The 14972-nt window shown below is 49.7% G+C and overlaps 1 protein-coding gene across 1 annotated transcript in view; it reads right to left on the bottom strand.

Annotated features, from left to right (window-relative positions):
- Positions 1-14972, bottom strand: part of WIPF3 (WAS/WASL interacting protein family member 3) — a 34832-nt gene that overhangs the window by 13472 nt on the left and 6388 nt on the right. Inside the window, exons 4-7 of the mRNA XM_065883561.1 lie at positions 14657-14788; positions 8710-9453; positions 5174-5323; positions 4228-4329 (exon numbers count right to left, since the gene is read on the bottom strand). Coding sequence (XP_065739633.1) covers positions 4228-4329; positions 5174-5323; positions 8710-9453; positions 14657-14788 — 1128 coding nt within the window. The remainder of the gene's footprint in view (positions 1-4227; positions 4330-5173; positions 5324-8709; positions 9454-14656; positions 14789-14972) is intronic.

Raw genomic sequence — 14972 nt, 5'->3', positions numbered from 1 at the left:
AGACAGAGCTCCAGAACTGCTACAAAAGAGCACAGAGACACCCTCATCTGACGGAACCAACGCAGTCTCCCACACCATGAAGGACTCTAATCTTGGGTTACAGGTCAATGGCAGAATGCAAGAGAAAAACTGTAAGAAGAAATGTCATCAGATAGGCATGACCTACACCCACATAATTAACAAGCTTCTCCCCCACAGCTCGCAGGAACGGCAGGAACATGCTCATTTAACTGTGCTAGGAGGCTACTGAAGTATTTTATGTCCACCAATGCCACATCAATCTAAAACTATATCTTCCTTTTGAAATGGCAAATGCCCTTTCTGGTCTGTAGGATGTCATTTCATTAGCACATTGCGTTTTTTTTTTTTAACTGCTCCTTCTTGATCCTCAGGAGATTATTTATTTTGGTGTGGGCACTGATTTGAACATTTCTCTGAAAGGAGAGGAACACAGCACAGACTGCCACCTCTGCCCTCCTGGTGAGCTGTATGGGGTGAAGCTTTTCTTCTGTTCTCAGAGATGAGGCTAGGCACCATGGGCTCCAAATGCAGGTAAGTTAGATTTTACTGAGTCTGAAGATTGAAGGACTCCACAGCACATTACTGAGAAAGGCTGTATAACAAAGAGATTTTTAAGACTCTGTTTTTCTGAAGTGGTTGAGGGCAGAGATCAGCAAAATACAGCCAGCAGACCAAATTCAGCCAGCAGCTGCTTTCACAAATAAAGTTTTACTGGAAGACAGCCATGCCCATTTCTTTACGTGTTGTCTGTGGCTGCTCTCATGTCAAAACAGAAGAGCTGAGTAGTTGTGACAGAGGCCAGATGGTAGGCAGAACCTCAGTATGTCCTCTCTGGCCCTTTAAAGAAAATGTTTGCTGAGCCCTGGTTTAGGGTAGGGCTCCAAACTAATGACCCACAGAGCTAGTTCCCATTCCTGACCTTACCCCTCAGCCTCAGACCTGTGTACTCCCTGTGCCACCTGCCCCGGGTCATCTCCCCCTTGCAGCCCTCCAGGCACCTCCACTCGCCCCGATCCATCACTTCGTCTCCTCCTGAAACCCGCGCCTCTCCAGCTCCTTCTTCTTGGTGCTACACCATCCATCCAGGCCCAGGTTGGTACTCAGAGGCCATTAGCTCCTCCTCTACTTCTCTTGTTCCTCTCATGGCCTGCATCCCCAAGCCCTGGCAACCCTCACCCCCATCCATCCTCCCTCGCATGGACCCTTCTCAAAGCCACAGGTTTCCTGACCTTGGTCTCTACCTCCTCTGATCAAACCACCAGTTATCAGACTCAACCTAGACCTAACCACATCCCTTCTCAGAGTTCACCATGGCTGCATGGCTCAGACACCCCTGGGTCTGAAATTCCTGGCTCTGCCTCTAACTTGCTGTGAGGACTTAGGCAAGTCACTTGGCCTGTCTGGACCTCCTTTCCCCTACGTGAAAACTTTCTACATTAAGGGCTTATGATAAGGTCCGCAAAGCACCTAGAACCATGCCAGGCACATCTGAGCAGGTCTACGACAGGAGCACTTACTGTATTGGCGGTGGTTAGTATTTCGCTGACAGTTCTTTGCCTCTAGGTTCTGCTTATGTCCCTTAGAAGGGATAAAACATCCTTCACATTAGGAGGGAACACATCTCCTTGTCCTCTTCGTGTGTGGGCACCTCCTGTAGGGTAGGTAACACGCCTAGGCTCTCTCTGCCCTCTTTTTCTTGTGAGTTGAACAGAGGGAACTAGCCACGTGCAGCCTGGCCCCTTCTAGGTTCCCTCTTTGAAATCTGGCTGCCTGTGTATTAAGGACTATTCTGTCCTGCCCTCCTGGCCATGTGGAAAGCTCTGTGAGGCTGCTCTGTGGCTGCAGGGGGAGGCCAGCCTCAGTCCCCTCACCTGTAAATCCCCTGGCCTGGGGGAGTCAGCAAGCCTCCCCCAGTCTTAGAGTTTGCTGTTACCTAAGCTCTTCCAATAAAAACACTAAGATCTTCATCCGTCTGACCTGTGAACACTTCATAGGACGGGAAAAGAAGTGTTATTTATTGACCCTCTGCCCCGCGAAGCCTAACATCTCTGGCAGCCGGTGCGGCCGTCTCCAGGCACCGTGCGCCCTCACACACCATGTAGGACTTGCTTGTCATTCTTAAACGGCCCAGACGCTGTCGTGCCTCTCTCCTGGGGGTGTGCCGTGCTTAGCCTGGAATGCCTTTCCACCCAGTGGAAACGTGACCTCTCTCTGCGCCTTCAAGTCCCCAGTCTCCACCTCCACCCTCATGACCACTGTGGTGCCCTCTGCACTTTAAACAATCAGTGATTAAGACACTCCGTTGTGATCTAGTTAATGTCTCACACTTCTATCTCGGGAGTGTGCACGCTGGCGGCTTGATGGTAGGGACCTTGTTGCTCGCACCCCGTAGTCTCTGGGGCCAGCATGGTGCCAAGTGTACAGTGGGCAGTTCACGCCCATCTGCTGAGCTTGAACTGAGCAAGAATGGGCGCCTGACCCAGCACCCGTGTCCTCCACCATCACGTCTCCACGGTCTATTTAAACCCCAGGTGGGGTGATTTCCCTTCACAATCTTTATTCCGCCCCTCTCTCTTCCTCTGTCTCTCTCAATTCAGAGGAGTACCGTTGACCCTGAAACAACATGGGTTTGAACTGCATGGGTCCACTTATATGAGGATGTTTTTCAGTAGTAAAACTACAGTACAACAGTCTGTAGTTGGTTGAATCCTCCGCATCCAAGGATATGGAGGGCCAACAATGCATATGAAGCCCTGCATTGTTCAAGGGTCAACTGTATTTACGTGTTATTAAAAAACATACAAGTGGGCTTCCCTGGTGGCGCAGTGGCTGAGAGTCCGCCTGCCGATGCAGGGGACACGGGTTCGTGCCCCGGTCTGGGAGGATCCCACATGCCGCGGAGCGGCTGGGCCCGTGAGCCATGGCCGCTGAGCCTGCGCGTCCGGAGCCTGTGCTCCGCAACGGGAGAGGCCACAACGGTGAGAGGCCCGCGTACCGCAACAAAACAAAACAAAACAAAAACATACAAGTCACTTCTCTCTAAATGTGCAATCCACCGGCACGCAGAGAAAGCTCTGCCCAGGCTGGTCCCGAGAGGACCTCTCACCTGAGCAGAGAGCAGGCTGTGCTCCTTGGTCTGCCCTGCAGGAAGCTGAAGCCTGGGGAAGGGACTTCACCAAGGCCCCTTTGAAAGGAGACAGTCAAAGAGCCAGGTTCCCGGTCTGGGGCTAAGCTTGGATGGACACTGATGATTTTCCATGCTGGTGTGCAGATGTCTGGGGCTGGGGGCCTTACTCGGGTTGTGGGGTGGAAAACACACTGGACCCTCACCCCAGGTTGCTGGCTCTGCCTCCCTCTTACCAGCTCCTGCCCACTTGGATTGAATCAGCACTGGACAAGAATTACGTTAACAGGCAGCATCACTGTGTGGTCAACACCTACTCTGCTTTTCTTTGCTTCCTGTGCTCCTGAAGTACTGCCGCCTTGCCCGCTGGGCCACGAAGGGCAGGCCGGCCAGCCTTCCTCGATTCTTAGGGCTGGGCAGGTAAGCCAAGTGAAGGCCTCTCTTGGGGCCTGGCCGCACGATGAGATCGGGAGGAGGAAGGCTCTCACTGGACTGAGGTTTTCAGCCTTAGATGGACGTTGGAATCACGTGGCAATCTTCAAAAATACTGACATCTGTGTCCTACCCTGGATATTCTGACTTACCTACGCTAGGTGCAGCCTGGCCTTCAGATTTTTAAAAGCTGTCTAGGTCATTCTAATGCATTGCCAAGGTAGGAACCATTGACCTAAGGCATTCTCTATTTCAGAGTCTGCCAGAGTTTTGAATTGGGGGTTTTGGGGTTCTTCCCCAACTATTAATGCAAAGCTCCTGAATCCCATTTTGCTGTTGTCTTGGGGCGTTTAGCTCCCCCAGTCAAAAGCCCCAGGGAGAGGAGGAACCAGTGGTAAACTTAGGCATCCAAATCCGATGCCACATAACTAAACTTGGTGTTGTGTAAAAAAACCTCTAAATGAACCCTTGGAGATTAGGGCAAGTAAATGTTCTGAAACTTCCAGAAGTACGAACATCACTGCATCCCTGCAATAGTAGGGTGAGATCCTGATGTCACACTCTACCCAGCCTGTGGCCAGTCAGTGCACCCAAGCACCTAATTCTGGAGGGTCAGGGAAAACCAGTAGTCTTATCAAGGTGGTACTTACTTCTGGGCATCTTGCTGGGGTAAATCTTCTGGCATGGTTTATACTCATCTGGAGGAGGAAAATCTTCCATAGAATGGAACGTGAATTTAGACTCAAAGTCATCTGCACACACGGAAATGCCAAAATTATTCTGGTTACTGTGAGGACCCAAGTTTTGGTCATTGCCAGGAGCTTACAGGTTTGCCTGCCCAGTGCAAGATTTAATGGCAGAGCTATTCCCCCCTAAGACATCCATTCACCTCTTAATTTTTACTATTTAGCTGGGGCAAGGGGGAATCAGGAAAAGTGAAATCATAGACTCTCCCCATCATCCACCTCAACTTACTTCAGCCAGCATCTTAAGGAAGCTTCTAAAGGGAGCAGAAGTGCCACAGGCCTATCCAGGGTCCAGAGTCAGAGGTGGGGAAACTGGCAGAAACAAGGGACCGGCAAAGTCTCTGTGGCCTGAAGCCCCTCTTGTGTCCCTGGGGAGGACTCTGGCGGGGAGAGGTGGACAGAACAGGAGTCCTCAGCCTGGCTGGTGGGAAGGAGCACAGCCTGTGTGCATTTGGGGACCTGGGCATCCTAAAGCAAATGGGTTCTGCCCTGAGCTCCTGATGGCAAGAGGACAGGGGTCTTGTGGCCCTTTCGTGAGTTGAGTCCCCGCTGTGTGATCCAGGCTATGTGTGTGACAGTAGCTCAGCCCACAAAGGGATCCAAAGACTTTTGGTCACACCTGACCCCAGATGACTTTCCCATCTCAAGAAGGTTGGAGAGTAGGTTCTGGAACCTCCCAGAAAGCCTCAAAGAAACCTTATTTAACACAACCTGTAGGTTGTTTTGTGCTAGAGTGAGCCCCCTGTTCTTGTGAAGCACACACCCTGAAATGACGGCACTGTGGGCCGGGAGACCGCCCCCCCGTCCCTGAGCCAGGGGAAACCATTTCCTCACTGACAGCCCTGCTCACCAATGATGTGCAGGCTTCCGTTCCGCAGCTGACCTCCAGGCTGCTGGGTCAGGGTCCAGGCTGGGGCCTGCTGGCTCCTGCTTGAAAGCTCCGTGGTGGGTGACCTCGCGGGGGGTGCTGGGGGCGGGTTCAGCTTTCCCCCACCGGTCGCTGACAGAGAAGAGGACAGTGTATTCAGATACAGGCCTTCAGATAGGGCATGGTGGATGCTATAACCTTCTGTGAGAGGTGAGGTATTGAGATCTTTGGATATAATATGGTACGGTGATAAAAAGGCAGCCTCTGGAGGCAAGCTGCTTGGGGCTGAACCCCAGTTCTCCTGCTGGGATAATAACACAACCTCTTTGTGCCTCAGTTTCCTCATCTATAAAATGGGAATAATAATATACATATCTCCTGGATTTGTTGAGAGGGTTAAGCGAGTTGATTTAACTCAAGTCGCATGTAAAAATAGATGACTAACGAGAACCTACTGTATAGCACAGGGAACTCTACTCGATGCTCTGTGGTGAACTAAATGGGAAGGAAATCCAAAAAAGAGGGGATATATGTACACGTATAGCTGATTCACTTTACTGTACAGTATAAACTAACACATTATTATAAAGCAACTATACTCCAATAAAAAAAAGAAAAAAATTCAAGTGGCACGTAGTAAGCATTCAATAAATATTAGCTGCTGTGATAATATCAACCCTCATCATCAGATGGTACAGCCCAAAGAAGTGGACCCACTGCAGCGTCCTGTGCAAGGGAAGGACTGTGTGCAGGTGAGGCTCAGAGCGGGGCTAGATGAGCAAGCTGTCGGGGGCTTGCTCCTGCCCCTGGGTCCGCTCACACTGTTCCCCTGCACTGCAGACCCTCGTTTCTCCTCCCAGTCAATCTAAACCCTACCTGCCCACCAGGGCCCAACTCAGATCTCATCTACTTCATCAGTTCTTCCCTGATGACCTCTGTGGGAGGCTCACTCTCCTTTGCCAAGACTTTTTTGTATGACCCATTTGGCAATGAATAACCCGCGGCCTTGGCACATCAACCCAGGTACTTGACTCTTCACTTCGCTCTCGAAGTGATGACAACTGCTCCTTTAGCGTCTGTGCCAAGATGTTCACAATTGCGACCTCTTACTCTTCCTTGCAGTTGGCCTGAAGCAGAAATTACCCTCATGTTGTTCACGGAAAACCAAGTTGCACGTCCAAAGACGCAGTGAAAGGGGCCAGACGAGCATCCACTCCTGGCCTCGGCGGTGCAGCTCTGGAGCCTGCAAAGGCACCCGGCCGCCGCAGCTCTTCTCCTCCCCAAAGGCCATCAGAGCACCGCCCCCGCTCAGCTCCCCTCTCTGCCTTTCTCCTTTCCCAGTCCCCTTCCTTTCCCTTGCTGGTCTTCCCTTCCTCTGTACCAGAATCCACTAGGATTCACTTGCTCCCACAAGCAGACTAAAGAGGCTAAGGGGCTGCTGACCCCTCTTCTGGGTGAAAAGCTGCCCCTGCACTTGGTTAGAGGGAAGGAAAGGAAATCACGCTGCTGAGCCCCGGCTCCTTGCAAAGCACTTCAGGCACACTTCCTCACTTAGTATTCATAACAGTCCTATGTGAAAGGTGTTTTATTGTTATTATGTCCATTTGTCAAATTAGAAAAAAGCAAGGTTTAAGGGCATTAAAAAAGACTGGCCTAAGGTTACACAGGAGTGGGTGGGAAGGCAGGATTTGAATTCAGATCTCTCTGAATCTAAAGCATTGTTTTTTTTCACCACATCTTGAACATTTAAGAATCACAAACGTCAGAAGGGGCTCATTAGTACTAATGCTGGACCTGATGGTGATCAGTCAGCTGAAAAGAGAATGATTAAAACCTTCTCTCTTGTGACCAAAAGCCTTAAAAATATTCTTGCTTTTTGTATCAGGAATTCCCTTGCAGGAACCTGTCTTTAAAAAAAAGAATCCAAAACGTAGACTACCACTGCTATAAATGTATTTCCTGCAATATTGTTCATAATAACAAAAAATGGAATCAACTTAAATATCTAATGCTGGAAATATGGTATATATCAATGATCATATTAATATGCTTATAGATACATTTAACAATTTGACAAATATCTAATTATATCAAAATTGCTTTTTTTAATTTAATTTTTATTTTATATTAGAGTATAGTTGATTTACAATGTTGTGTTAGTTTCAGGTGTACAGCAAAGTGATTCAGTTATACATTTACGTATATCCCTTCTTTTTCAGATTTCCCATATAGGTTATTACAGAATATTGAGTAGAGTTCCCTGTGCTCTACAGTAGATCCTTGTTGATTATCTATTTTATATATAGTTGTGTATTCAAAATTGCTTTTAATACTAAATAAAAACAGAATAGAAAATAGTATATACAAAATAGTATTAATAGTAACCCTGTAAATATGTAGATATATTCAGCAAAAAGAGAAAGGAAACATATCCAAATATGACAGTTTTTATTTCTGAGTGACGTTATTATGCGTGACTTCAATTTTTTTCTATTTTCTCTACAATGAGCTTGTATTATTTTTAATTCAAGGGCATACATTTAAGAAACTTTCTGTATCAAAAGATTTTCTGAAAAACCAAAGAGAATGTGTGTGTATGTATAACTGTGGATGTGTGTTGGGCTGTGTGTGTGGATGTGGGTATTCATGAGTGTGTGCGTATGTTTATGAGTGTGTGTGTGTGTACACGGGTGTGTGTGTGGATGTGTAGCGTGCTTTCCATTTAGAAGGACACCAGAGGTGATCGAAGCCTCATCACTTCATGGAAATCACAGTCATAGGGCCTGTATATTCAATCCAGAACGATCTCTGCTGAATACGTGAAGGGATTATTTTTAATGTTTGGCTGAAAACACGGACCCTCCATTTTCCTGAGTCAGCTGGAGAACCTGCCAAAAATATGGCAAAATGCTAAGCTAATCTGCTGAGGACCAGTGAAGGTTCTGGCCAGGTGCCAGACTATAATAACTTAGGCAAAAATTAAACAGGAGAACGGGTTCTGGAAACAACTGTACCCAGAGACACCTCGACCCCTGGGAGTAGATTTGAAGTCTGAATGGTGATAGTAAAAATAAATAACCCTTCTCTGGATCTCACTGTTCCAACAACCGCATGAGGGGGAACTATTGCTATACCCATTTCACAGGTGAGAAGGAAGCACAGAGAGGCGAAGCGATTGCCCTGGGTCACACAGCTAGTAATGGCGAGGTGATGAAGGCCAGAAGCCCCGGTGTGTTGTCTGCACGATCTCGGACAAGTCTTGCGACCTCCCTCACCCTTGGTTTCCTGTCTCTAACCTGAATACCTCCAGCATAAAGTCCCACACAACACGTTTTCATTGTGCTCCACAGGGGCACTGAACAGGTGTGTTCTAAAACAAAATCCCAAGAGTAAGACATCCCGAGGTGCTCCCAAGTGGCCCACAGTAGCAGGCCTCTGGCTGTGTCCCAACCAAGCACCTCCCAACAGCCAGATGATCCTGTGGTACGGCCCCCCCGGACAAGAACAGGGGTGCTTACCGGGGCTTCGGCCGGGCCTCTTCTTCTGCGGGAACGTCTGAGACCCTGGAAGGGCAGGTGGCGCCGGCAAGGCCTGCGCGCTGGGCTCGGGGGACTGGGCCTGGAAGCATGGGGACTTGGGGGGCCGTGGGGGTGGGACTTCACCGCTGTTGTTAGCGCCCGGCAAAGGGGGCGCAGGCAGAGAGGCTCTGGGGGTGCGTGGGGCGTAAGTGGGGAGCGGGGGCGGTGGGGGCGGCGGGAGCGGAGGGGCTGGAGGCTCCGGCACATCTTGGGCAGGGCTGGCAGCTTCCGCACTGAGCCCAGGGTACCCGCAAGGTGGGAGGAGAGGCAGCGGGGGCGGGACGGGCGGTAGGTGCAAGCGGGCTAGCTGAGGCCTCACCGCCTTGTCACTGGGAGCCAAGGCCGGGGGCAGCGGGGGTGGAGGCGGCGGTGCACAGGGCGGAGGGGGTGCGAGCACCGGGGCGCTCCCCTTGGTCGGTGGGCCAGGTGGGGACACCAGCGGGACTTTGGCGGGGGAGGACGGGGGCAGGGCCGGGGGTAAGGGCGGGGGCAGGGCCGGGGGTAAGGGCGGGGGAGGTGGGGCGGGCATGCTGGGGCGAGGAGGGACCGTCCCCGCCACGCCATGCGCCTCGGAGGCGTCGCCTAGCCTGGGAGATGCAGGGGGGTTGAACGGGCCGCTGATAGTTTTGGTGGGAAGCCGGGGAGAAGGCGCTCGGGAGCCAGGGCCCTGCCCTGTCTTGCCGCCTGAAAGTGAAAGGAGTTCTGAGTTAGCTCAGTGGGTAGAATTGGGAGAAACGCAAGGGTGTGGGCGGCAGTGACGGACGCTGTCCAGCACGTCAGTGAACCGCCTGGTGGATGCTCTCTTCCCGAGGGTCCAGTGGAGGCCTCAGATGCAGCAGCTATCACACAAGAGGGCCAGCTGGACCAGCCCCAGGTCCTTGCCAGAATAAACGCGCTGTCCCCCTCCTGCCAGAGAAGCCCAGCTCAAGCCACCAGGTTGTCTGCTGTTCCATTCTGCCTCCACTCTCATCTGCCCAGGGCTCCATGCTCCCAGCCCAGGACGCAGGACTGCCCGACCACCTTCACCCTTCCTCATCTCAAGGCCACCGGCACACTCACCCCCTGTTACCCACTAGGCCAGTCAGCCCACGTCTGCGGGTGTACCACCCAAAAGCTCCTGATGAGGGAGGTTTTCCCTACTCCCAGCATTTTGTGAACAAGGACTTTGTTTCTGCATCGAGAGCAGAAGGTTCAAGGTTCCCTGAATGGACGAGGTGATTTGGAAGTCAGTGGGAAGATACCCTGCCTTGGGGATCCAGGTCCAATGACCTTGAACCTTCCGGTTCCATGCACTCTGGAAGTTCAAAGCTCCCTTTCCCAAAGACTTGTGCCCATTTCTAAGGGGCTCTCTGCCTCCTGGTCACCTGGCTTCCTCACCCCATAGATCCTTTACCACATCAACTCCAACCTGCAATCCAATGCCTCTTGAACTCAACAGCAACAACGACTTGCTCACAGTAAGCATTTGTGTTTGGTGGACATTATGGGCGACTGGGGTGGAGGGTGCTCCCCGGTTGGGGCCTCCTCACTCTTTGCACACCTTTTCACCCAACTGCCACTTCTTACCCTTTTTTCCCCTCTGTCGCTCTGAGGAGAAAAAAGTTCCTCTCCCTGTTTACTGCACAGAAGTTCCGCAGTCGGTTAAATATGTCCTTGGAGGATCCACCCTCCACTCAGGAGGCATATTAAGACATTTCTTCTGAATAAATACACTGCTCTTCCTAAAAGGAATTTTGGAGAATACAGGTTTCCTATTCCAGCACCCCTATATTTTATAATCTCCATGAAAACATGTGGAAAACACTTGAAAAAAATGTTTGCTTCTCACACCTCCAACTTCCCGGTGCTGCAGAATAGGAAACACAGCTTTCATGTCAGATTATAATGCCAGCAGCTGTTGATGGTTCTGAGTGTTTCAGCCCGTGAGTCTCCAGTGTGTTTACCCAATCAGGTGCTAAAAGTACTTGACGCCGCAAGTCAGGCCAATCAAGGCAAGATATGGAAGAGGCGATCCTGGGGCTGAAACTAAGCGAGCAGGACCGCGGTATCTGGCTTTCCAAACAGATGACCCTCCTCTGGCTATGATGTGACAGCCACCTGGACAACACGACTCAGGACAAGTCTCAACTGTGGAATGCTGTTCTTGAGGCAGGGTGGTGGTGTCATTATTCTCTGTTGCAATTTTCTTTGAGGTGGTCGTGGAGGAGATAATGTCTTTGCACCTATGCATCCACCCTGGCGGACTTGGTGCCACCGGAGGTCTAAGGCGGGCATTTCCAGAATGGCTGACTGACCATGACCAGGAGTGGAAGGTCCCCACCTGGCCTTTCCAGGGACAGGATCTGTCCACCTGCAACTCCAACGTGAGACATTTTATATAGGTGTCAGCCTCAGGGATTCCTGCATCCAAGGTCTCAAACCTGTTTCCATAGTACACAGAGAAGAAGATGGAGGACCCAGACTGCTCTCCAAACAAGGCAAGGCCTCCCTCTGTGCCCATCTTCCAGATGAACTTTAAAAGGATAACAAGTTTGAGGAACAGAATCAACCCCTTAAGTGTCTGGGAACACCACGTATCCAAGATTCCAAAACCTTTTAAGTGACCAACCTAATGAGAAATGGGAAAAGCCTTTTTTTTTTTTTTATCATAATGTGAGCAGCAGAAACAAGGACAGCACAAATCCTTGCCCAGCTTATGTTCATGCCCATTCCAGGATGAAGCAGAGAGCTGGGCAGCACGAATTGAAGGTGAGACCCACGGGAATCAGCATCAGTGCAGGTGAGGAAACCAGGCAGCAGAGAGGGCTCCAAGAGTAAGCAAGCACCAAGGGAAGGAAGGAAGGAGGCTTTCCTTCAGAACATGAACGCTAGCCCTAGAAATCCAATTTGAAACACAGGAGGAGACCATGAAGCGGGTGGGGAAGGACCAGCTCAAGAGCATCAAGGGGGCTTCACTGATGTGAAAGGAATCAGCTTTTAGAGGCTGGGGTTTATCAAAAGATGAACTATGGCTTCCTCTTTCCATCTGTCTATGTTTCCAAGAGAACTTGGATTGCATGGAAGTCTCATTACACATTCTATACAAGCCAGTGACGTTTACTCATCATATCTTATTTTAACGATCCCTCCCTCGGAGCTCTAAGCCAGGGCCACATTATGACTTTCAAAGACCCTGGGCGCTTTTGCCTCTGTGGGCCCCTTCCTCCTTAAAAAATGTTTTTAAAATTATGTTTCCTGACTGCTTTGGTATAAAGACAAATACAATCTTTGACCCTAAAAGTTCACGTATTTTAAATTTTAAAAGAAATTCAAACATTTTCATGGGCCGCTAAAAGTATTGTGAGCACTGGACACTGATTTCTGGGCCTGATGGCTCTAAGCGACCACACTACCCACTCACACATTCCACTCAACAAATACTTACTGAGCACCCACTACGCACCGGGCACTTGTAAGGCAGTGAACACAACACAGCTCCTGCCTTCATGGATCTTACATTTAGAGGGAGAAGACAGAAAATAAAGAAAGAAACCAGTTAATAAATAATATGTCAGATGGTGATAACTATAAGAAAAATAAATCAAGGTAGAGGGAATACAGAATGAGAGGGTGGGACTCATATTTTATCAATATATGAGATGATGAGTAAAAGCCTCCCTGATAGGTTGATCAGCTGCCACTTGAGCAGAGACTTGAAGGAAGGGAGACTGGGCCATGTGGACACCTTAGGAAGAGTGTTTCAGGCCATAGGAGCGGTCAGTGCAAAGGCCCTGTGGTAGCAGCATGCCTGGCCTGTGCAAGAACAGCAAGGAGGGTGGTAGCACAGAAGATGAGACAGGTAGCAAGGGCCGAAGTCCTTTTCTCTGAATGACAAAGGGGTCAATAGGAGAGCTCTGAGAGAGGAGAGCCATGGTCTGTCTTACTCTGACATGGCACCCAGCCCGTGTATCTACCTATTGGCTTGTTCTTGAGTTTCCATCCTGGAACAGGCATAATTAGTCACTTCATTATGGTCTTTGTTGCCTCCAAAAAGGTCAATTCTTGTCTTTCACCTAGTGGCTCAAACATCTGGCACTTGTGTCCTATTGGAGACAAGTTAGAACACTGCTGACTCCCTTTGGCTGGTCCCTGTTAAAAGCTCACTGGCGGTTATCTTTCCTACCTTTATTTGTGTGAAGAGAGACCAGTGGAAGTTTTATACCCCCGAGGACTTTTTTTTGGATCCAACTCAGGAATCTTGAAAAAGAAGCGGGCACTGAGGAATGCCAGCTCTCTTTATTCAGGAGGACTTCAGCACCTTCTTATCTGCCAAAGTCTCAGCAAAGATGAGGAAATGAAATGGCTCCGAAGGTTCAAACTGACTTTATCAGTAAGTGACGGCAGCAAATGCACCCTGGAACGTCTAACAGCCACAGAGGCCATTGAAGAGGTTAGAGAAGTCACATGGTAGAAGACTCTAGACCAGGAACGTTTGGGGCTTGTTATTCCCTAGACAAATGAAATTCTTGGATTTTGTTATATCTTTCTGACTAAAGAGCACAGTAATAGGAAAAACACTTTTTTTTTGCACATAACAATTATATATTTGCCCGATTTTAATTCAGTGCTTTCGAAACATCTGGTACCTGTTAAAACACAAATGACTGTGGTAGACTGGTCGCAAAAATGGTCTCAATTAACCACGCATTCCTGATTCCACAGTCTTGGAAATGTGATTTTGCAGTTCCTTTCATCAGAGTTGAAGTCTCTTGCCCACCCTTGTCTCTGAGCTGGCCTGCGACTTGCTTCGGGCGACAGGCCGTGGTAGGAAGTGATGCTTTGCCAGTTCCAAGACTAAGCCAGGACTTCCCTGGTAGCGCAGTGGTTAAGAACCTGCCTGCCAATGCAGGGGACATGGGTTCGAGCCCTGGTCCGGGAAGATCCCACATGCCACGGAGCAACTAAGCCCACGTGCCACAACTACTGAGCCTGTGCTCTAGAGCCCGCAAGCCACAGCTACTGAGCCCGTATGCCCCAACTACTGAAGCCCGCGTGCCTAAAGCCCGTGTTCCACAACAAGAGAAGCCACCGCAATGAGAAGCCCGCGCACCACAATGAAGAGTAGCCCCCGCTCGCCGCAACTAGAGGAAGCCTGTGTGCATCAAGGAAGACCCAACACAACCAAAAATAAATAAAGAAAATAAATAAATTTATTAAAAATAAAAAAGACTAAGCCTCAAGAGGCTTTATATACTCTGTCCTCTCCATCCTGCCATCACCATGAAGACAAACCTAAATAGTCTGCTAGATCCTGAGAGACCAGAGGGATCAGTCAGGCCAGTTGTCCCAGCAGGGGCACCAGAGACATAAGAAATATACGATTAGCAAAGCCACTGACGCAACCTGTAGATGCTAGCTGGGGCCCAGCTGAGGCCACCCTAATTGCCAACCCACCGAGCTGTAAGCTAAATAAATGGTTATTCAAAGCCCCTCAGGTTTAGGGTTTGTTACACAGCAACACCTAACAGATACAATGCTGGAGAACCATCACAACTCACCATTGCCAGCGAGTCCACAGTGATGTCACTAAGATCTTCTATTGTGATTTACATCCATACTTTGCAGTGTGGGCCACGATCTCACCGTTGCTAAAGACTCTACACTATGGCAACTCATTCTTCAGTGATTACAGTGGGATGATTTAAACAGGATGAAGATTTCAAAGATCCCTTAAAAACAATTCTGTGTTTTGGAAACTTCCAGTGCTCAGGCTTCCAAATATGTGATCTCCTACCATATAACTGTTCACTCTCAACATGTCACTTACTGGCAGGTGAGGATTGTCCTGTTGGTTCTACAAGGTAAGGAGACAAGGGCCACAGGGTAGCCAGTCGGAACTCTTCCTTACCTGCTGCATCCCTCTGGCCTGCTGGTCGTAACACTGGAAAGCCACCAGCAAACAGATCTCCCAGGGCTGGGGGCGTGCTCCCGCCTCGAGAGTTTGCAGGACCTCCTCCTTCTTTGTTGGTTCCTTTAGAACCTTTAGAGAGAAGAGGCGAGTAGATGAGGACCTGTGAGCAGAGCTGAGTGGCCAACTCTCACCCCGACTGTGGTCTAACACTGCCTGTGGCAGCCGTCCTGTTCTCACCACCAGTGTTACCCTTCTACCCAGTACCTTTCTCAAGAACCCCCTGCCTTGATACCCTATAGACTCATGTGCCCAG

Source organism: Phocoena phocoena, chromosome 9 (assembly GCF_963924675.1).
Source record: "Phocoena phocoena chromosome 9, mPhoPho1.1, whole genome shotgun sequence".
NCBI classification, from domain to species: domain Eukaryota; kingdom Metazoa; phylum Chordata; class Mammalia; order Artiodactyla; family Phocoenidae; genus Phocoena; species Phocoena phocoena.
Note: the sequence above shows the minus strand (reverse complement) of the source record. Positions and strands in the feature narration are given on the sequence as shown.